The sequence below is a fragment of the Oryctolagus cuniculus genome, chromosome 7, assembly GCF_964237555.1.
Source record: "Oryctolagus cuniculus chromosome 7, mOryCun1.1, whole genome shotgun sequence".
In the NCBI taxonomy this organism is placed as follows: Eukaryota; Metazoa; Chordata; class Mammalia; order Lagomorpha; family Leporidae; genus Oryctolagus; species Oryctolagus cuniculus.
This window is the reverse complement of record NC_091438.1, coordinates 77,193,343-77,216,490: the sequence shown is the minus strand read 5'-3', so window position 1 is coordinate 77,216,490 and position 23,148 is coordinate 77,193,343. Positions and strand designations below refer to the sequence as shown.

General features: G+C 44.8%; 1 protein-coding gene across 8 annotated transcripts in view; it reads left to right on the top strand.

Moving 5' to 3' along the window:
- Positions 1-1,111: 1,111 nt before the first annotated feature.
- FNBP1L (formin binding protein 1 like) overlaps positions 1,112-23,148 on the top strand; it is a 125,293-nt gene continuing 103,256 nt past the window's right edge. For 3 of the 8 annotated variants that reach the window (XM_017346074.3, XM_051857497.2, XM_017346075.3), the window contains exon 1: positions 1,112-1,347. In XM_017346074.3, the coding sequence (XP_017201563.1) occupies positions 1,324-1,347 (24 nt within the window). In that variant the 5' untranslated portion in view covers positions 1,112-1,323. Of the gene's footprint in view, positions 1,348-2,520; positions 2,620-23,148 lie in introns of those variants that run through there. The other 5 variants (XM_070078026.1, XM_051857498.2, XM_070078022.1 and 2 more) reach the window with 4 other exon arrangements.

Genomic DNA, 23,148 nt, shown 5'->3' with positions numbered 1-23,148 from the left:
GCTAGGCAAGGACCCGCGGAAACGGGCAGGGGACTGGGGCCCCTGTGCAGGCCGGGCAAGCGAGGAGTCGGAAATGCAGACCCAGAGCCTGGAGCCCAGCAGTCAGCACGCCCCGAGGAGCGCTCTATTAGTTGACTGGATTGCAAAGTGTGTGTGTGTGTGTGTGTGTGTGTGTGTGTGTTTTAGGAGGGAAGCAATTAATACTAAAGCATATGTTGGGGAGTTGCTAAACATACTGTGCCCGACATCCACCCAGCACCAGCCCAACTTGTCGACGGAGCGAGGCAGAGAAGGAACTCTGCGGTTTCTCCTCCAAGGCTCCCATTTTCTGAAGTGACAGACCCCAGATGCTGGAAAGGGTCGTCTGGCTGCCACCCAACCCCCATCCACGAAGAGCCCACTCCCGGGCATCGGACAAGCTCCTGGTCCCCCGCGGGCGACAGCCGGGCTCACGTTAGTCCACATCTTCCATTTCAGGTCATGGCAATATTCAACATTGCCAAACCATTACTGGGCATTTTGTTTCTTTTTATGATTTCTTGACAAAACTTAATAAAATAAAAAATATTTTAAATTAAAAAGAGTATCAGGTAGGTAGCAATGGAATTTGACATTCAGCCTCTACACATTGTGGTGATTCCCAAGAAACGTGAGGTGGCAAATCAGGCTCGAACTGAGAGATCCTCTTAACCGCTTGTTTTTAATTACAGTTATTTTAAAACACACACACACACACCACACACACAATTCTCTAATTCCAAGGCTTTTGTGGAGTTAAGAGGCAGGAAGGTGTAGACTGGAGTTGCTTCGCCTACTGGGGCTCAGAGCAGAGGTGAGGTAACAGGGGCAGTGGGCGTCTTTTCCTTTCCTCCCTTTCCATCTGGGAGACAGGGATCTGAGCGGCGGCGACGGAAGGGACTGTCCGCGTCCCGAGGGGCAGGCGGCCGGAGACCCCACGCGTGACGGGGGCTGACGGCAGACACGTTCGCGCGCGGACCCCTCCGACCGCGGCCAGCCGCGCGCGGGTCCGCCCCGATCCCACAGTGCACCGCGTCTTGCCCCCTCCCGGCTCGGCGTCCCGCCTCCCCTCGGCCCCGGCCCCCCCCCCCCCCCCCGACTCCGGGAGGCGGGGACGCGGCGGCGGCTTCTCCAGTCGCGTCTTTCTCACTCACTGGGGAGCCCGGCGCTGGCGGCAGCTTTCGAGGCAGAGCCGCTGAGCCGCGCGCCCGCCAGGCAGCGAGCGGGAGGTCGGACAGACTGACGGCGGAGCCGACGAACGGACAGCGGGGCAGCCAGACGGTCCGAGCCGCCTCGGGTTCCGCCATGAGCTGGGGCACGGAGCTGTGGGTGAGTCGGGGAGCGGTGCGCCCCGCGACGACCGTGGCTCCCGGGAGGCGCGGGCTGGGCGGGCGCCGCTGACCGTCGGCGGCCAGGGCGCCTTGGGCCGTCCGCGCCCCGGCGCCGGCGGAGGGTGAGGGTCCACGCTCGTCTTTGTGTGCAGACCTCGCCGGGGGGTCGAGGGGGCGGTAGCTGGCGCGCCCGCCCCTGCCGCTGCCGCGGGGTTCTGGGGCAGCGCCCCGCACTGTCGGCGGGGCGGCCCGCGGGCTCGGCGTCCGCCGCGATCCTCTCCTTCCCTTTTCCCTCCTCCGCCTTCACTTTCCGGGCGCCTGGCTCCGCGCCGGGCCGCGCTTCTCTCCCTTTGTATCTCCCCGCCTGGAGGCGGGGGAGGGGGCCCATTGTCCCGAAGGGGCGCTGTTCGCGAGTGGGGAAGGGGCCTGCCGTGACCCCCCTCGCGGCCAGGGGCCGCAGGGCTGAGGCGTCGCCGAGCCGGGACGGCGCGGGGAGCCGGGAGGCGCCGCCCCAGCCCCAGGTAAGGGGAGCTGGGCGGCTTTGTTCGCAGCCCGGCCTCCGGCCAGCCAGGCCCAAGCTACACGCCCATTCCCCTCCCTGCCCCCGTGCTCGGGACGGGCAGAGCTTAGGGGGCACTCGGCTGGTGGGCCGGGGACCTGAATGAAATCGGGCGTCGACTGATTTTGCCAGAAGGAAGCTAATGCTGCCTAAAGGAGCCGCTCGGCTCTCCGGTTGCTCTATTCCCCATTCGGTCTTTATTTCGCCCCTTTTCCTTTTCTCTTTCCGCCTTGCCTGTCTTGAGCGCTGGAGGCTCCAGACAATGCCCGTGGTCTGGCCAAGGTGCGGGTGGGGCGTGATAGGTCGGAGGACCGGCCGCCGCCAAGCAGGGTGGAGGTGCGGCGGGCAGTGATTTCTCTGCTGCGGCCGGCCGGGGAAGCCGGCGGCGTGGGGGCGCTGTCCCGGGGGCGGCCTGGCCTCAGCCACTCCCCTTTTTATCCCACCTGTGCATATTTTCCGTGCCTTTTGTTTGCGAGGATCTGGTGAAATCACTGCAGAGAAAGGGGAGAGAGAGCTTGCACTTGTGCGAGTCTGTGCATTGTTAGGGTGGGAGTGAGAGCAGGTCGATCGATTGAAGGGCAGAATGATTTCGTATTTTTCACCTCACTCGCAGCCTGTGGAATTTAGAGCTGAAAGAGTTCCTCGTGTGAGACACCTCCTTAGCGGCCACATCAGCCTGCTGCAGGATTCTGGACAAGTGCTTGTCGGTTTGTAAGCACAGCACGATGCCTGGAGAGCCTCTCTGTTTTGTAGATAACATTAATTGTTCGTATGTTGGGGAACATTGTAGAGTAAATGGGCTATGTAACTTTAACTTTTATATTGACTGGGTTCTCAAGCAGTATTGATCATTTCCCTTTTGCTTTGTGTAATCATTGATTATAGTGTGTCATCCATGAAAGAAGGTGGCATAGCTTTATTTTATGTTTCTTTATAGTTTGAAAATATTTTTACCACTACATACTTAAATTATCCACACTTCCAGGAAGCTAAAGTGTGAACAGAACACTTTTTAAAGATACATATAGGAAAATAATGCAGGATTGTTATTTAGATTTAACTTTTCATTTAGATTTTTTCCCTTAAATTCACTTTGTGACACACTATAGATAAAGTGTTAAGGAAAAACAATAATAGTGAAGACTAAAATGCAGTTTTTAAAGCATTTTTTCTTTACAGTTTAAGGATTAAGAAACTATTGTAGTCCGTGGGTGTCTCCTGTAATTTATTTACTTTGAGCATTTAGATAATTTCTCAGCAGTTTGAAAAGGTTAATTTAGAAGTGATGGGAATTTCTGTTCTAATTAAGATTTGTTTTATATCTTTTGGAAATCCTGAAAAATGATTTTTAGTTTTTCTTTCCAAATTTATGTATCTGTATTTTAAAATCCCTAGTGGTTTGGAAACTCAAGGGAACTATATGTTAGAGACTACATTACATAGACTCAGCTAATATCAACTCCATGTCTCAACCTTAGATAAGTAGTACTTGGCATAGAGGACTATTGTTGGGAGTACAATAAACCTTAGAGAAATCTGATTAGACTTCCTGTTTTTACTGTTCTCTGTTTTGAATAGGATATTATGCTTCCAGTGGATTGTAATTTAATACAAGCACCTATACTGTCTGATGCCAATGAGGAATTTGGTATTGGGTAAATTCTCTTAAAATTTTTAATTTAGGAATCAATTCTAATATTATTTCATGTCTAGGATCACATTACAGTCCGAGAGCCTAATTATTGAGAATATGTTGTTGCAAAGAAGGATGGTATACAGTTGTGCACTCAAATTTAAGTCTGTTGTTAGTAATCATTGGAGTTTTTATTGCTTTTTTTTAATGATTCTTAAGTCTTGTTTGAGAATAAAAAAACTCAATAGAACTACTTTAATACTGAGTGTCCATGGGTATGACTATCAAGTGATAGGCTAATCTTACTAGTTAAAGTGATCGGTTTAAGTTTATAACTGATCCTAAAGATAGGATTAAGTGTCAAAAGGATCACATAAATAAGATCTGTGTTTGCTAATAATTTGATAGAATTAAAAAGGAGAGAATGAGCCAACATGGGAAGTGGGATACACAGCAGACTCATAGAATGACAGATGCCCTGAACAGCACTCTGGCCTCAGAGTCAGCCCTTAAGGCATTCGGATCTGGCTAAAAAGTGTGTGAGAGTATCTCAGGCATGGAAAGCCAAGACACTGTGGTAAAAAATGACCTAATGAAAGATCTCTATGAGTGAGATCTCCGTGGAAAGAAGGGGCCATCAAAGAACGAGGTACCTTTCTCTGAAGGGAGGAGAGAACTTCCACTTTGATTATGGCCTTGTCTAAATAAGGTCAGAGTTGGTGAACTCAAGAGGCTTCCATAGCCTTTGCAGCTCATGACAAGAGCCTCAGGTGATTACTGACATTATAAATAAGAGTGTCAATTGTTAAGTCAACAACAGGAGTCACTGTGCACTTGCTACCCATGTAGGATCTTTGTCCTTAATGTGTTATACTATGAGAATTAACGGTAAAACTAGTCTTCAAACAGTACTTTATACTTTGTGTTTCTGTGTGGCTGCAAATTGTTGAAATCTTTACTTAGTATAGAGTTGATCTTCTGTATATAAAGATAATTAAAAATGAATTTTAATGAAGAATGGTATTGGAGAGGGAGTAGGAGATGGGATGGCTTGCAGGTGGGAGGGTGGTTATGGGGGGAAGAACTGCTATAATCTGAAAGTTTTACTTTTGAAATTTATTAAATAAAAGTTTTCTTTAAGAAAAAAGTGATAGGCTAAGTGGGTCTGGTCAGACTTTGAGCATTTATAAGGGGTTGTGAATTAACTGGTGATGAATTTGAGCAGTGCTTTAAGGGATTTCTAGTATTCCAAATGAGTGTTTAAGTCTGTAGTGAATGAATATATACGGTCTGTGTCCTGGGTCAGACCAAAGAGATGACTGTGTAGTTTTTCAAGGTGCTAGGTAAATTATATGGTAATATCCTGGACATGGATTATTGGGTTGATTTCCTTACTAAGATAGAATAGTTGGGTCAGAAAGAGGGTCAGATCTGAACTAATAATTTCATACAGCCCAGGTTTTGTAATTATTAGCTCTTTTACAAATAAGGGAATTAGAAATTAAAGAAGTCCTGTGTTAATAAGTTTTACTTAATAGGAGATAACTTTGTAGGTTTCTCAGAAGCCAATTAAAGTTGAACAGAAGAAAAAATCTGTGTGTAGGTATGTATATGTAGATACGGAAAAAGATACGGTGTGGTACATCATGTTTATGTGATTTAGTACAGAATATGCTAACGTGGGTTGAGTGTTGTGGCCTAGTGGGCCAACCTGCATCCCGTATAAGAGTGCCAGTTCCGGTCCTGTCTCCTCTACTTCCAATCCAACTTCCTGCGAATATGCCTGGGAAGGCAGTGCATAATGGCCCAACTACTTGAGTCTTTGCCACCTATGTGGGGGAACCAGATGCAGTTCAAGCTCCTTCCTTTGGCCTGGGCATTTGGGGAATGAACCAACAGATGGAAGGGCTCTCTCTCTGTCTCTCCTATCTCTTCTTCTCTTTCAAAGAAATCTACCTATTAAAATAATTTGCTGCCCAAGGGAAATAAAATGACTAGTTAGGGAGTCAGAAGGTAGACTGAAATATCTGATTTAATATATAAGATCATATAAACCTTTTTAATGTCTTGATTTCCTGGTCTTATAATCATAGTTTTAAGTGTGTGTAATTTGGGGGAAGGTGATTTGGCACAGTGGATAAAACACTGCCCATTTGGGCGTTGATTTGAGTCCCAGCTGTTCCACTTCAATCCAGCTCCGAACTAATGTGCCTGGGAAGGCAGTGGAGGATAGCCCAAGTGCTTGGGCCCCTGCACCCATGTGGGAGACCTGAAAGAGGCTACTGGCTCCTGGCTGCCGACTGCCCCAACTCTAGCTGATGTGGCCATTTGGGGAGTGAACCAGTAGATGGAAGGTCTCTGTCCTCTCTCTCTAACTCTGCCTTTCAAATAGATATTTTTTTAAAAAATGTTTTATTCATTTGAGAGGTAGAATTACAGGCAGAGAGAGAGGGAGAGACGGGTCTTCCATCTGCTGGTTCATTCCTCAAATGGCAGCAATGGCCAGAGTTGGGCTGATCTGGAGCCAGGAGCCTCTTCTGGGTCTCCCACACGGGTGCAGGGGCCCCGGCTCTTGGGTCATCTTCTGCTTTCCCAGGCCATAAGCAGAGAGCTGGATCAGAAAAGGAGCAGCCACAGACACGAACTGGCACTCAGATGGTATATCTGCCACAGGCAGAGGCTCAGCCTACTATGTCACAATGCTGGCCCCTAAATAAATCTTTAAAAAAGAATGTGTAATTGGGAAGCGATTGTTATTTTCATCATATTATTAGCTAAATGCATTTGATACAGTTTGTACTATCTTTTTAGAAGAAATAGAAAAATGTGAGTTGGAAGATAGAATAGGTAGATTCTTTATGTAACACCCTCATTGCACTTTATTTAACACTTAAAAGTATGCTCTGTTGTTACCCCTTGAATGTAGGGGCTGGATTAATCTTTGTTTTCACTGAAATAGTGTCTGCACATGATCTTGCTTGTTTTGCCCAATTGAAAAGTAGTCATTGCATTTCTCAGAGTATTGATTACTGATCAGTAAGTGCATTTTAGAGGAAGTTTCTGCAGGCCTTTGTGAATGGTGGTAGATTAGGCAGTTGTAGATGACACTCCAGGAAGATCTAAACAAGCTGACAACAATATGATGAAGTTAAAATGTTTAGTACTTGGGCTAAATGTTTTTACAGATTTGGGAGGAAATGACTTAAAAATTCTTTTCAGTTTACTTGACTGATAGCTTGGTGAAGTGACTGCTAACTTAGTTCATAAAATCTTAGGCTACATTGATAGATAAAACTGGAACAAAGGAATTAAGTCTTACTGTAGTGGATTGGTTAGATCTTATTTGTAGTGTTGACTTTGATTTTATTTCACATTTTTAAGAGCATACTTGTCTAGAGGAGATTGGCAAAACTTAATGGAACTGTATCACTTTTATTCAAAGGCTATGAAAATGCTGTAGGAATTCAGTTTAAAAAGTTTTCAAAAATTAGGGTCTTCTCCACTGGTTCACTCCCCATATGCCCACATGGTAGGACTAGGCCAGGGCTAAAGCCAGAAATAGAATTTAGGTCTCCCATAAGGGTGGTGGGGTGGACCACACACAGTTACTTGAGCCATCACCACTACCTCCCAAAGATCTGCGTTAGTAGAAAGCTGGAGTCAGGAGTGAGCTGGGAATCTAGGTACTCACGGAAATTCACAAATTCTTTTTTTTTTTTTTTTAAGCAATATTGCGTTATATAGAAAGCACTTTATTGTGTATGGTGATATTATGAAGGCTTCTAATATTAGCCCTTCCCTGACAAAGCTTAGTTTTTATTTTTGAAGTGATACATGTTGACTATCCCTTACTCAAGATGCTTAGGACCAGAAGTGTTTTGGAGTTCAGATTTTTTCCCATTTTGGCATATTTGCTTATACATAATGAGGTATCTTGGGGAGGGGACTCTTAATTTATGTATGCTTCATATGTGCCTCATACACATATTCTGAAGGGTAGTTTTAAACGCTATTTTTAGGGGATCTGCATCTTGACTATGACCTATCATATGAGATCAGATGTGGAACTTTCTACTTGTGGTGTTGGGTTAATGCTCAAATTTTTCGAGCATTTTGAATTTTGGATTTTTCATTAGGGCTACTCAACTTTTGCTGCTTTCCTAATTCCACAATACTGATCTATGTCGATATCACTGTCTAGAATGCCTTTTTTTTTTTTTTTTAAGATTTTATTTATTTGACAGGTAGAGTTACAGACAGTGAGAGAGAGAGAGAGAGAGAGAGAGAGAGAGAAAGGTCCTCTCTCCGTTGGTTCACTCCCCAAATGGCCACAATGGCTGGAGCTGCGCCGATCCGAAGCCAGGAGCCAGGTGCCTCCTCCCGGTCCCCCATGTGGGAGGGAGGTGCAGGGACCCAAGCACCTGGGCCATCCTCCACTGCCCTCCCAGGCCGCAGCAGAGAGCTGGACTGGAATAGGAGCAACCGGGACTAGAACCCGGCGCCCATATGGGATGCCGGCACCACAGGTGGAGGGTTAACCTAGTGCGCCTGGTGCCGGCCCCTAGAATGCCCTTTCTTGACCAGTTCCTGTCAACCTCTTCTCTGCAGACTGCACATTCTGGATATACGGTCTTTCTTATGGAACTATCATCTTTAGTTAGTGTTACTTTTTTTTTAAAGATTTATTTATTTATTTATTTGAAAGGCAGAGTCATAGAAAGGCAGAGACAGAGCGGTCTTCTGTCCACTGGTTCACTTCCCAGATGGCTGCGATAGCTGGAGCCAGGAGCTTCTTCAGGGTCTCCTGCGCAGGTGCAGGGGCCCAAGGACTTGGGCCATCTTCCACTGCTTTCCCAGGCCATAGCAGAGAGCTGGATCAGAAGTGGAGCAGCCGGGACTCTAACCAACATCCATGTGAGATGCCGGTACTGCAGGCAGTGGCTTTACCTGCTATGGCACAGCATCGGCCTCCAGAGCAGACATTTTAGAGGAGATGGGATCTTACATGGCTGCCTCTTGCTATAAAAGGATATTTTGGATCATACAAATTTAAGTTGCTTAGCTTTGCATGACAAAAGTTAGCCTTTCTTAGTTTCATGTTTAAGTCACCACTTAACCTCACAGAGTTGGCCTGAAAGTAAAATAAACGAACATCCAGTGGAGTACCTGGCACATTGATACTATAAATTGTAAACTCCTCTTCTCCCCAAATTCAATTCTTTCATAAAAGATTTTTGGTCAGAGTCATTTAAAATGACTCAAAATTACTTCATAGTTACTTACCACTTTTCTTTAAAATAACTTAAAGATGACCGAAACAAAAGATGGGAATAAATGAAGATCAGAAATCTAAAATGATACCAAGAATGAAATTTGTAAACCAAATGGAGACAAAAAAATCTTTTATGCTTGTTAACAGTAAATCAGACATGTGACTGTAAGTTTTCTAGGGTCTGATGTAAAGTGGGGAGTGTAAATAGTCAAAGGAAAGATAGTTTCTTTATGCTAAAAAAAAAAAACAAACTTGGGGCTGGCATTGGAGCGCAGTAGGTTAAGCTGTTGCCAGTGACAGTGGCCTCCTGTATCAGGAGTGCTGGTTTGAGGCCTGGCTGCCCTGTTTCTGATCCCTCTGTGCTGATTTGCTGGGGAAGTAGCAGAAGAAGGCTTAAGTGTTTGGGCCCTTTCCACCCACATGGGAGTTCTAGATGGTGTTCTAAGTTCCTGGCTTTGGCCTGGCCTAGCCCTAGCCAGTGAGGCCATTTGGGGAGTGAACCAGCAGATGGAAGATCTCTATCTCTTGCTCGTTCTCTTTTGCTTTGCCTTTCTAATAAATACTCCCTCAGTCTCTCACTCTGCTTTTCAAATAAAGCATTTTCCAAAAGATTTTATTAAGGGAAATTTCTCCTGTGAGTCTCATGGGGAGCAGCGCTAGTACAGTGAGCACTATTTTCAGCATCTTCTTTATGACAAACTAGCAAATTGTTAGCAGCATCAGAGTTGTTATCCCATGTCCCTGCGGGAAACAGCTTTATCAACTAGAGTACAGTGATTATGTGCAATCCTTTTGCCTTTGGCTTTTAGACTCATTTTTTTAAGCTTTTTAGTTTATTTCATAGCAGAGTCTTTTTAAAAAAAGATTTTGTTTGAGAGGTAGAGTTACAGACAGAGAGAGAGAGAGAGACAGAGAGAGAGGTCTTCCACCTGCCGGTTCACTCCCCCAAATGGCTGCAAAGGCCGAAGCTGGGCCAATCTGAAGCCAAGAGCTTCCTCTGAATCCTGATGTGGGTGCAGGGACCCAGGCTCTTGGGCCATCTGCCACTGCTTTCCCAGACACATCAGCAGGGAGCTGGATTGAAGAATAGCAGTAGGGACATGAACCGGTGCCTGTATGGGATGCCAGTGCTGCAAGCCAGGATTTTAACCCACTGCGGCATAGCACTGGCCCCTGTTTTATACATTTGTAAAACAGCTTCTTTGATTACATTCATTCTTTCCTGGGATTTTGACCTCCTAAATGATTTTTAAAAATTAATGCATGAGGCCGGCGCCGCGGCTCACTAGGCTAATCCTCCGCCTTGCGGCGCCGGCACACCGGGTTCTAATCCTGGACAGGGCGCCGGATTCTGTCCCGGTTGCCCCTCTTCCAGGCCAGCTCTCTGCTGTGGCCAGGGAGTGCAGTGGAGGATGGCCCAAGTCCTTGGGCCCTGCACCCCATGGGAGACCAGGATAAGTACCTGGCTCCTGCCATCGGATCAGCGCGGTGCGCCGGCCGTGGTGGCCATTGGAGGGTGAACCAATGGCAAAGGAAGACCGTTCTCTCTGTGTCTCTCTCTCACTGTCCACTCTGCCTGTCAAAAAAAAAAAAATTAAAAAAAAATTAATGCATGGACCTAGGAAGGCAGCGGAAGAGGGCCCAAGTGCTTGGGCCCCAGTACCCATGTAGGGGACCCAGAGAAAGCTTCTGGCTCCTGGCTTTGGATCCGCCCAGCTCTGGCTGTAGCAGCCATTGGGGGAGTGAGCCAGAGGATGGAAGACCTTTCTGTCTCTTGCTCTCTGTGTCTCTCCCTCTTTGTCTCTCTGTAACTCTGCTTTTCAAATAAATAAATACATCTTTATATATATAGAGAGAGAGAAAAATTACTACATACAGTAAGGTTTGTTCTTCGTTCTCTGAAGCTCTGTAGGTTTTGACAGATGCTTAATGTCATGTATCTAATGTTCTGAAATCATACAGAATAGTTTTGTGCCTTAAAAATCCTCTGTTGTTCACCTCATTTCCATTAGGATGGCCACTAGGAAACCAACAGAAAACAGCGGGATTAAGATGGTAGAGTAGGGAGGGAGCTTAGTGCTCTAGTGTAGAAGAGTGTTTAAAAAAAAGAAGAGAGAGTGCAGTCTCAGGAAAGAGGGAGAAAATGGCAGAGAAAACTCCATGCTAATCAGAGGGACACTGTGGACCTATGGTGGAAGGTGTGGACGCACACAACTCAGGACTCCAGCAGCCAAGAGTCTCTGCACCAGCTTTGGAAAGTGAAGTGAGACCAGACTGCAGCAGCCCAACCACTGGTGATAAAACTGCAGGAAGAGCTTGGAGGGAACCCAGCTTGGAGCCCTGTGAGGGATAGTGTACCTGGCAAATTAGAGGAGAGAAGAAAAGGCGGGGGGTGTGGGGGGGCACACGTTTCTCTCTCCCCAGTCAACTTGCAACAGCATCCTGTAACACACAGATAAGAGTGGGGGCTATTTTAGACATATGTAACAGCTGCCTCAGTGCCCAGCAGCCAACCTAGTGGAGAAACAGCCTGGCTGGGAGAACTGATGGGGGCTGGGTGGTCATGACTGTGGGAGGCTTGTGTGCCAGGACTGTGAAATATTGAGGCTGTGTGGGAGGGCTCAGGGTGTGGCTGAGATGTTGGGCAGTAACTGTGGGAGGCTCCACACGCTCAGGGCACCCTGGTTTCCTGGTGAGGGACATTGCTCTTGAATCTGTGCTTACACCGAGAACTGCACAGATTCTTCATGTGGCTCTTGTGGCAGTGTGGAAGAATACTATACCTATGGGGGCTAGTGCCCAGGCACTGTTCTTCTTTGAGGAGAAGAGGTAAGCTGAGTCTACGCCAACAGGGCAGAACAAACATCCACTCTGATTAAAAAAAAAAAAAAAAAGGGCCAGCGCTGTGGCGTAGTGGGTAAAGCCGCTGCCTGCAGTGCGGCATCCCATATGGGTGCCGGTTTGATCCTCTTCCAATCCAGATCTCTGCTATGGCCTGGGAAAGCAGTAGAAGATGGCCCAAGTTCTTGGGTCCTTGCACCCAGGTGGGAGACCCAGAAGAAGCTCCTGGCTTCAGATCAGCGTAGCTCCTGCCGTTGTGGCCAATTGGGGAGTGAACCAGCAAATGGAAGTTCTTTCTCACTCTGCCTCTCCTTCTCTCTCTGTGTAACTCTCTGACTTTCAAACAAATAAAATTTTTTTTTTAAAGATTTACCACACCCAATGTGGGTGTCACCTTGGATACTCCCTTCACCCTGGAGCACTGAACAGAGCTCCCTGGCCTCTCACCACACTCCTAGGTATTCACTGAAAAAGCAAATACCCCACTAGTCCACAGAGGCCAAGGAGAAAAGCCACCACAGCAAAAAACAAAGAAGAAACCAATGAGTATCTCTTGTGTAATGCTAAATAATAAATGCGCCAATTCAAGAAACAAGAATAAGGAAGACAACATGATGCCCCCAAAAGAACACAATACTTCAGTAGCAGATTATGAAAATGAAGAGATTGAAGAAATGCCAGCAATGGAATAAAAAAAATTATCATAGGATTACTTAGAAATAATCAGAAGCAAATGCATTAACTAATGAAATCGGTACATGACATGAAAGAAAATTTCTCCCATGAAATTGAACATAAAGAGAAATCAAAATGAAATCTTGAAAATGAAGAATTGAATAGAACAAATAAAAATTGCAGCAGAAAGCCTTAACAACAGAATCAGTGAAGCAGATGAAAGAATATCCAACTTAGACAAATCACAGGACATTATACAGTCAGACCAAAAACAAGAAGAAATTAGAAAACTCAAGAACACTGTTGAAAATCTATAGGATACTATCAAATGACCCAACATATGGGTTCTAGGAGTTCCTGAAGGCGTGGAAAGAGAAAAGTTTAGAAGGCCCCTTTAGTGAAATAATAATAGAAAACTTCCCTAATTTGGAGAAAGAGAGGGATAGGCAAGTACAGGAAGCACAGAGAAACCCTAATAGATGTGGGGCCGGCGCTAGGGCGCAGTGGGTTAAAGCCCTGGTCTGAAGCTCTGGCATCCCATATGGGTACGGGTTCTAGTTCTGGCTCCTCCTCTTCTGATCCAGCTCTCTGCTATGGCTTGGGAAGCAGTAGAAGATGGCCCAAGGACTTGGGCCCCTGCACCTGTGTGGGAGACCTGGAAGAAGCTCCTGGCTCCTGGCTTCGGATCGGTGCAGCTCCGACCATGGCGGCCATCTGAGGAGTGAATCATCGGATGGAAGACCTCTCTCTCTGTCTCTACCTCTCTCTTTCAAATAAATAAAATAAATCTTAGAAAAAAAAGAAACCCTAATAGATGTGACCAGAAAAGATCTTCACCACAACGTGTTGTAATCAAACTCAACACAGTAAAACATAAAAAAAAGATTCTGAAATGTGCACAAGAGAAACGCCAGATTACTTTCAGAGGATCTTCAGTTAGACTCAGCAGACTTATCATCAGAAACCCTATAGGCTAGGAGAGAATGGCGAGATATGTTCCACGTTTTAAGAGAAAAAACTGTCAGCCCAGGATACTATACCCTGCAAAGCTCTCATTTATGAATGAAGGTGAAATAAAGACGTTCCATAACAAACAGGTATTGAAGTAATTTCTCACCACCTGTCCAACCTTGCAAAAGATGCTATAAGATGTGCTGCACCAGAAACATAGAAACATTGTCATCACTACAAAAGAAGGTAAAGGCAGAAAATCTCCCAGAAAAAGCATGAAGGAAATCCAAAGTAACCAATAGGAATATTTATGGAAAAATGTTAGGGCCTGTGGGGAGCGATCTGGACTGGACTGAGTTGCTGGAATTGAGACTTGTTCTATGCATCTGCTCTCCCACAATATGGCGCTGGGAGAGAAGAAAACAGCTTCTACACAGCTGCCTCCAGTTCAACCAATAAACTGTAGGACTTGCTCCTGATTGGAGAGCAGCGTACTCGGCGTGTGGGCAGCCGAGTTGGGATTGGCAGAGGAGGACTATAAAGGAGGAGAGAGACGGCATGCACCAGGAACATCTAAGGGGAACATCTAAGGGGAACACCTGTGCAGCCCCCAGAGAGCCGGCCGGCGGTGTGCCGCTCCCCTGCGGAAGTGGGGAATGTGGCCAGGGGGCACTGCCCTTCCACGGAGGTGGAAGGGATAGTAGCCAACCTGGGAAGAACCAGCAGCAAACCCGGGGAGGGCCGAGCAGACGAAAGAACAGCGCAGGGTCCTGTGTCGTTCCTCCACGAAGAGGGGGAGCGACATAATGGTGCCGTGACTCGGATATGAAGCCTAGGCAGGGTTTGGTGTCGTTCCTCCACGAAGAGGGGGAGCGACAGGCCAAGTCATTACTTATCAATAGTCACCTTTTATGTAACTGGCCTCACTCTCCAGTTAAAAGAAAGAGATTGGCTGAATGGATCAAAAAACAAAACCCGTCTATATGTTGCCTACAAGAAACATACCTTACCAACAAAGATGCATGCAGACTGAAAGTGAAAGGATGGAAAAAATATTCTATACGAATAGAAACCAAAAAAGAGCTGGTGTAGCCATACTAATATCAGACAAAATAGAGTTTAACACAAAAACTGTTAAAATAGACAAAGAAGGGCACTATGTAATGTGTAGGGATCAATTCATGGAAGATATAACTATTACAAATGTATATACACCTAATTACAGGGCACCTGGCTATTTAAAAGAAATGTTAAAGGATCAAAGGGAAGCATAGACTCCAATACAATAGTTGTAGGGGACTTCAGTACTCCCCTTTCAGCAATGGACAGATCAACCAGACAGAATATCAGCAAGGAAACAGTACATAAACACTATAGACCAAATGGACCTAACAGATACCTACAGAACTTTCCATCTTACAGCCACATAATACCAGTGCATGGAACTTTCTCTAGAATTGATGACATGCTAGGCCATAAAGCAACAATCAGCAAATAAAAAAAAAGAAATTAAATTAAACCATGTATCTTCTCAGACCATAATGGAATGAAGCTGGAAATCAACAACTTAGGAATCTCTAGAACATATGTAAACGCATGGAGACTGAACAACATGCTTCTGATTGAACAGTGGGTCATAAAAGAAATCAAAAGAGAAATCAAAAAATTTCTGGAAACAAATGAAGATGAAAATACAACATTTCAGGGCCGGTGCTGTGGTGCAGCAGGTTAACACCCTGGCCTAAAGTGCTGGCATCCCATATGGGTGCCGGTTCGAGACCCGGCTGCTCCACTTCCAGTCCAGCTCTCTGCTATGGCCTGAGAAAGCAGTGGAAGGTGGTCCAAGTCCTTGGGCCCCTGCACCCACATGGGAGACCACATAGTTACCTGTCAGGTAGCCCAGGGATTCTAGGAAATCCAAGCAATTAAAACCTTCAGCTTACTTTCTTCTTACTTGTGCCTTCTGTCGACTGAACACAAGCAGAATTTAGAAGGTAAAGGAATCCATTGATGCTGTCTACTGGGGTCCAGAGAAGTGTTGACACAGGTAGAGAGTGATTCTGGAGGGGGAAACATTGGGCCTTTTTCTGAAGGAATTGACCATCCAGCAGGGAGGATAGGTATCAAGCTAAGTTTAGCAAGTGTGGCAGGTGTGGTGAATGCTAGAGTGCTGTGGAAATTTATAATAGCTGTGCTTTGTCTGGTGAGTCAGGGAAAGCTGCTCTGGACATTTCTTTACACATCTTGGTTCTTTTTAGCAAAGCAGATACCTGGTCCTCTCCTCCATAGACTCTGATTTAGTAGCTGAGGTTGATCTGGTACTATGCATTTTTAAAATCTGTTTTTTTTTCTAAAGTTACTGAGAGGCTGTTATGCCTGTGACTTAAAGGTAGATATAATATATATTATTATATTATATTATATTATATATATATTATATTATATAATATATATATATATTATATATATATATTATATATATATATTATATATATATAATATATATATAATATATATAATATATATTATATAATATATAATATATATTATATTATATATAATATAATAATTGTGTATCTTTTATCTGTGCTCATACCTAGCTGCTTTTTCCTAGTGCTTTGCTCTGAACCTACAAATTCCTCAGTAGGCAATAGATAACAAGGAGCCTGGAAAACGATAGTGATAACAGTGGCACTTTGTCTCTTCTGGGGCCCAGGAGAGTGCATTCTAAAGCTTTGTAATTTCATAGAGGATCAAAGCCAAGGCCATTATGAGTTTTCTCAAGTGAACAGAATCTAAAGTAGCCTCTACTAGAATCATAATACAAGTAAAACTAAAAAACTTTAAAATGTACAGAATATATAGAGATGTAGTTTGAAATGAAAGAAGTAAAACGCTCATTTTAGAAACTTTAAAGATTTGAGATTCCTATATTTTAAAAAAATGAAAAATTTTATTATATATGTATATTTAAAGATTTACTCACTTGAAAGAGTTGGAAAGAGAGAAAGCTATCTTCTGAGGCTGACATTATGGCATTGTGGGTAAAGTACCACCTGTGATGCTGGCTTCCCAAATGGATACAAGTTCATGTCCTGGCAGTTCCACTTCCCATCCATCTCCTGCCAGTGTACCTGGAAAAAGCAGCAGAAGATGATCCAAATGTTTGGGTCCCTGCCACCCATGTTGAAGAACTGGATGAAGTTCTTGGCTTTGGCCTGGCCCAGTGCTGGCCATTGCAGCCATCTGGGGAGTGAACCAGCGGATGGAGGATCTCTCTTGGTATCTCCCTCTTTATAACTGACTTTCAAAATAAGTAAATAAACCTCCCGCATGGGAGACCCAGAGGAGGCTCCTGGCTTCAGATCAGCCCAGCTCTGGCTGTTGTGGCCATTTGGGGAGTGAACCAGCAGGTGGAAGACTTTTCTGTCTCTTTGTAACTCTGCCTCTCAAATAAATAAATAAATAAAATCTTAAATATTAAAACAGCATAATCAAATTAAAAAAAAGAGCTTAACAAGTAAAAAGCAAAAAGACCCTAGTTTAGTGGAAATACAGAAAATGGCTATAAACAGTAGAATGGAAAAATGACCCTTTACCCATATACAGTAAATTTTTAAAAAAGATTTATTGATTTACATGAAAGGCAGAGTTAGAGAAGGAGAGAGAGAGAGAGAGATCTTCCATTTGCTGGTTTACTCCCCAGATGGCCACAATGACTGGAGCTGGGCCAGGCCGGAGCCAGGAGCCAGGAGCCAGGAACTTCTTCCTGGTCTCTCATTGGGTGGCAGGAACCCAGATACTTGCGCATCGTCTGCTGCTAGCAAGAACTAATTTGAAACAGACATGAGACTGGATCCCAGACACTGTGATATGGAATGTGGACTGTCTAGCAGCAGCTTAACCTGCCATGCCCCAATGTGTGCCCTTCCTTGACCTCATGAGCAAATGGCATAAGGCTGAACCAAGTCAATGTCCTCAAAGATTTAGAAGCTGTGATGGTCTGAAATTGGTATCAGAACCTGAGTCTTGAAGGGAGCCAGAGATTGACTTGAAATTGTAGGTCAGAGCCCAAAAGGAGGACAGTCTCCCATGAGGATGCTGAGCTCCATGCGGAGTGTCTGAGCATGAGTGGGATAAGGAGGGTGACCATATGGGAGGGTAGGGAGAGTGGCAACTATAACCCATGTAGGATATTGGAGCCCAAGTGGAATGATGAGGGCATCCATACAGGAGTACAGTCAGCCTCAGGGCAGTAGAACCCAGGTGGAGAGAGAGGGCAGTGTGGTTGAGGGAAATGGCATCAGTCTAATGGTGAGTGTCAAAGTAGGGGTCAGCAGTGGTCGTCTTTAATAAGCGTGATGCCTGAGGACAGTGAGGGTTTCTGGGTGAAAAGTAAGAACCGTAGCAATGGGAGATTGGTTATATACCAGCCGTTGTTCAAATGGGTAACTCTATTAAGGAGCCAGGGCTTTTCTCTCCTGGAAAAAGGAATTAGAAATATTGAAAGGGTGTTGATATTATTAGATTAGAGTTGGAGACATTGGTGTAAACGCATCTTTTTTTTTTTTTTTTTTTTTAATGTACATGGGCACTTCAAAAAGTTCATGGAAAATGGAATTAGGTACTTTGGTCCAGAAGTTTAGAAATCCACAGATAGTTTTTTCATAATGCTCCAGGGCTTCAGCCTGCTCCAGCCCTGGCTGTTGTGGCCATTTGGGAAGTGAACCAGCAGATGGAAGTGTACACCCCCCAATCACTCTGTCTTTGAAACAACCAACCAAACAAACAAAAAGATATGGAACAGACAGAAACACGACTCTTTGGAAGGACTTTACTAATAAGGGAAGCAGAGAAGTTGGCCTAGATTGGGAGATAGGATAAGGGAGTTTGTTGGTTTTAACATGGAAACTATTATGGGATCTATGTTTATAGATGAGAAAGATCTGGGGGGAAAAGGCAAATGATAATGCAGGGGAGGGTACACTTTTAGAGACAATGATTACACTTTAAGAATGGGAATGAGGCGCTGGCGCTGTGGTGTAGTGGGTTAAGCTGCCGCCTGCAGTGCCGGCATTCCATATGGGCACTGGTTCGAGACCTGACTGCTCCACTTTCTATCCAGCTCTCTGGTATGGCTTGGAAAAGCAGTAGACGATGGCCCAAGTCCTTGGGCCCCTGCACCTGTGTGGGAGACCTGGAAGAAGCTCCTGGCTCCTGGCTTCGGATCAGTGCAGCTCTGGCCATTGTGACCAATTGGGGAGTGAACCAGCGAATGGAAGACCTCTCTCTCTGCCTCTCTTTCTCTCTCTGTGTAACTCTGACTTTCAAATAAATAAATAAATCTTCAAAAAAATCAAAAACATGAGATCTAGTATACACATGGAGGAATTAATCTTTTCTTTTTGATTTTTTTGAAAATTTATTTATTTATTTGAAAGGCAGAGTTAGGCAGAGACAGAGATACCTTCCATCTGCTGGCTTACTCCCTGGATGGCTGCAATGGCTGGGGCTGGGCGAAGCCGGAGCCAGGAACCAGGAGTTGCTTCCATGTCTCCCATATGGATGGCAGGGGTCCAAGCACTTGGGCCATCTTCCGCTGCTTTTCCCAGGCCATCAACTGGGAACTGGATTGGAAGTGAAGCAACCAGGACACTAACCAGTGCTGATATGGGATGTTGGTGTCTCAGATGGCAGCTTTACCTACTATGCCACAGTGCTAGCTGTGAGGGATTGATCTTAGGAGCAGGGACCATTATGACTGAAAGGAGTATAGGTTGATAATTTAATGGTGGAAAGATAATTATCTACAGATTGCTTTGATTTTTCCAGTGAAAATAGGATATTGAAAATGCATATTGTGCCAAAACTATGCCTGAATTTCAATTTTTTTGTACCCAGATAAACTTGAATTCCATTTTCCACAGACTTTGAAGTACCTGCATAGACTCTAAATTGTCAGTTGAGGGTGAGGAAGAAAAGAGATGATACTGGAGGTTTTGTGAGAAAGAGAAATTCATTGCTCTTGTTGAAAGATAGTCACTCTGATGTCCAATAATTCTTTCTCCACAGAACTTTTATTCTGAGGCATAAACATTAAGTGATATCTCTGGATATATTATAACTTTGAAACTATTAATTCCGCAGATTCTTTTTCATTGTGTCAAAAATATTCATCATGGAGGTCAAGTGACTGCCTGGTAATTCTCAACATTCAGTTTCGTTACCAGTTCCAAATTTTCACTTCTGTCATCTCTTTGGTATCTTACCCAGAATCTCATTATCTTACTTTTCATCCTTTGAAATCTAACTTAAAACCCTTTTGGACTTGTCTGATTTTATATATATGTCCTTTAAACCTGTGAGAGTCATAGAAGGCACACCCTTCCCACCTTTCCTTCCTACTCAGATCATTCCTATTCTAAGTAGTTTTCAAGTATTTTTGAGCTTCTGGTATCTTCTAGAAGAAGTATAGACCAGTGTTTCTCAATCTTGGCAGTATTGACATTTGGGTTGGATAATTCTTTGTTGAAAGGGAAGAAGAGGTGTCCTTTGCATCATAATATGTTTAGCAGCACCCCTAGCCTCTCTACTCACTAGAAAACAGTAACAATCTCCTGTTTTTATGCTGTTGTTCCATCCAGATTACCACATTGCCAAATATTCCTTCATGTGGAGGTATCGAAATTCTAATGTAGACTGATTGTTTCTTTAGTAAAGACGGTGTGGATTGATTGTGTTTTAGTAAAGGGGAGTGTAACTCCAAGTCTGGCATACAGTTACCTGTATACCAATTGTCTCTTTAAGTGTTTGTGAGAAGTTGGGTATAAGCTTAATATTTGTAAACTTTAAGTGATTTCAAGTGAACTGGATGGATATTCCTCTGATACAAGTGGACGTCAGAGGTTTGTGGGAAAATAGAATTAAAAAATAAACTAATTCTCAATATAAGCTCCTTCAACTTAAAAATACTTTTGTAAATGATGATATGAACCATTTAGTCTGCATAAATAAATGAACATCCTAGAAATTTAACCATGTCAGTGCAGTCTTTTTTTTTTTTTTTTTTTTTTTTTTTTTTTTTTTTTTAAAGATTTTTACTTATTTGAGAGGTAGAGTTATGGGGGTTGGTGGGGGAAAGAAAGGTCTTCCATCTGCAGGTTCACTCCCCAAATAGCTGAAATAGCCAGAATTGAGCCCATCTGAAGCCAGGAGCTTCTTCTGGGTCTCCCAAGTGAGTGCAGATGCCCAAGCTTGGGCCAGCTTCCACTGCTTTCCCAGGCCATAAGCAGAGAACTGGATTGCAAGAGGAGTAGCTGGAACATGAACCAGTGCCCAGATGGGATGCTGGTGCCACAGGTGGAGGCTTAGCCCATTATGCCACAGTGTCATTCATCCCAGCCCCCCCCCCCCCATTTTCTTTTTTGATTTATTTTTATTTGAAGGACAGAGTTAGAAAGAAAGAGATCTTTTATCTGCTGGTTCACTCCCCAAATGGCCGTAATGGCTTGAGCTGGGCTGATCCAAAAGCAGGAACCAGGAGCTTCTTCAGGGTCTCCCACATGGGTCGGTGCAGGGGTCCAAGCACTTGGGTCATCTTCCTCTACTTTCCCAGGCCATTAGCAGGGATCTGGATCAGAAACAGAGCAGCTGAGGCTTGAACCTATCCCATATGGGATACTAGCACTGCAGGCAGCAGCTTTACCCACTACACCATGGTGTGGGCCCCCAGTGCAGTCTTTTTTTTTTTTATTTTATTTTTATTTTATTTTTTTATGAATGCCCTTTGAATATTTTTAAGGTTATTAAAAAGAAGTCATAAGGAGCCAAGTAAGAACTAAAAGGTGGATACCTGAGCACTTCCTGTGGAAATTCACAAAGTTGCCCTTATTTTGTTTTGTTTTTTTTTTTTTTAAATTGTTCAGTTTTTTATTTGAAAGACAGAGACAGAGAAGGATCTTCTGTCCACCAGTTCACTCCTCTAATTCCCATAACAGCCAAGGCTAGGCCACAGACAAAGCCATGCACCCTGTTACCTGCTGCCTGCCAGGGTATAACCTTACTGGTGCTGGAGGCAGAGTCAGGACTCAAACCCAGTCATTCTTTTTTTTTTATTTTATTTATTTATTTATTTTTTTATTTTTTTGACAGGCAGAGTGGACAGTGAGAGAGAGAGACAGAGAGAAAGGTCTTCCTTTGCCGTTGGTTCACCCTCCAATGGCCGCCGCGGCCGGCGCGCTGCGGCCGGCGCACCGCGCTGATCCGATGGCAGGAGCCAGGAGCCAGGTGCTTTTCCTGGTCTCCCATGGGGTGCAGGGCCCAAGCACCTGGGCCATCCTCCACTGCACTCCCGGGCCACAGCAGAGGGCTGGCCTGGAAGAGGGGCAACCGGGACAGAATCCGGCGCCCCGACCGGGACTAGAACCCGGTGTGCTGGCGCCGCTAGGCGGAGGATTAGCCTAGTGAGCCGCGGCGCCGGCCAAACCCAGTCATTCTAATGTAGGATGCTTGCACTTAACCACTGCCCTGTGCCCACAAATTGGGCTGGTTTGATGATAGGAATGAGCAGTAATGTTGTGGTGGTGAGGAATTTTCTGGGTAAGATTTATTTTATTGTAGTTGAAAGGCAGAGTTAGAGAAGGAGAGACAGAGAGGATCTTCCATCTGCTGGTTCATTCCCCAAATGGCTGTGATAGCTGGGGATAAGCCAGGCCAAAGCCGGGAGCCAGGAGCTTCTTCCAGGTCTCCCCTGTGGATGCAGGGGCCCAAGCACTTGGGCCAGTTTCTGCGGCTGCCTTCCCTGGGCACACCAGTGGAGCTGGATGGGAGGTGGAGCAGCTGGGACTTGAACCAGCACCCATATAGGATACCAGTGCTGCATCCAGCGGCTTAACTCACTGCACCACAATGTTGGCTCCAGAGTGTTTTTATTTATTTATTTTCTAAAGTTTTGACTAATTTTCTCAAAACAGTCTCCTAATAAGCAGATGATATACTGTTCTTTGACCCTCCAGAAAGTCAACAAACAAAATGTCTTGAGCATCCTGTAAAAACACTCTTCCCATCACCTTTGCTGTTGACTAGTCTGCTTTTGCTTTGACTGGACCATTTTGAACTTTTGGTAGCTATTTCTTTGATTGTGTCTTGTCTTTAGGATTGTGCTGATAAAGCTATGTCTCGTGTCCTTTTACATTATTTTGAAGAAATGTTTCAGGATCTTAATCCCACTTATTTAAAATTTCCATTGAAAGCTCTGCTCCTGTCTGCAGTTGATATGTGTGCCAAAACTATCGTGCAGAAATTTTGCTTAACATAAAGTTGGAATTGTATAAGTTGAGCTAAAGGAGATGTCTGCAATGTTGCCTATTGTTTGTTTCTTTCCCTCCCTCCCTCCCTCCCTCCCTCCCTCCCTTCCTTCCTTCCTTCCTTCCTTGAGTTAATGAGAGACACAGAGAGAAAGGTCTTCCTTCCGTTGGTTTGCCCCCCAAAATGGCCTCTATGGCTGGAGCTACATTGATCCGAAGCCAGGAGCCAGGTGCTTCCTCCTGGTCTCCCATGCAGGTGCAGGGGCCCAAGCACCTGGTCCATCCTCCACTGCCTTCCCAGGCAACAGCAGAGAGCCGGACTGGAAGAGGAGCAACCAGGACTAGAACCGATGCCCATATGGGATGCTGGTGCCGCAGGCAGAGGATTAACCAAGTGAATCATGGTGCTGGCCCTGCCTATTGTTTCTATTGTTAATCATTGATCCTCTTCAGTTAGGGTATGGAGAATGTGAATTTTTTTCCTTAGAAATTAGTATGGGTGGTCTGCTACTGTGGGCTTCATCTTCAAAATTGTCTTGTCCCATCTTAAAATGAATTATCTG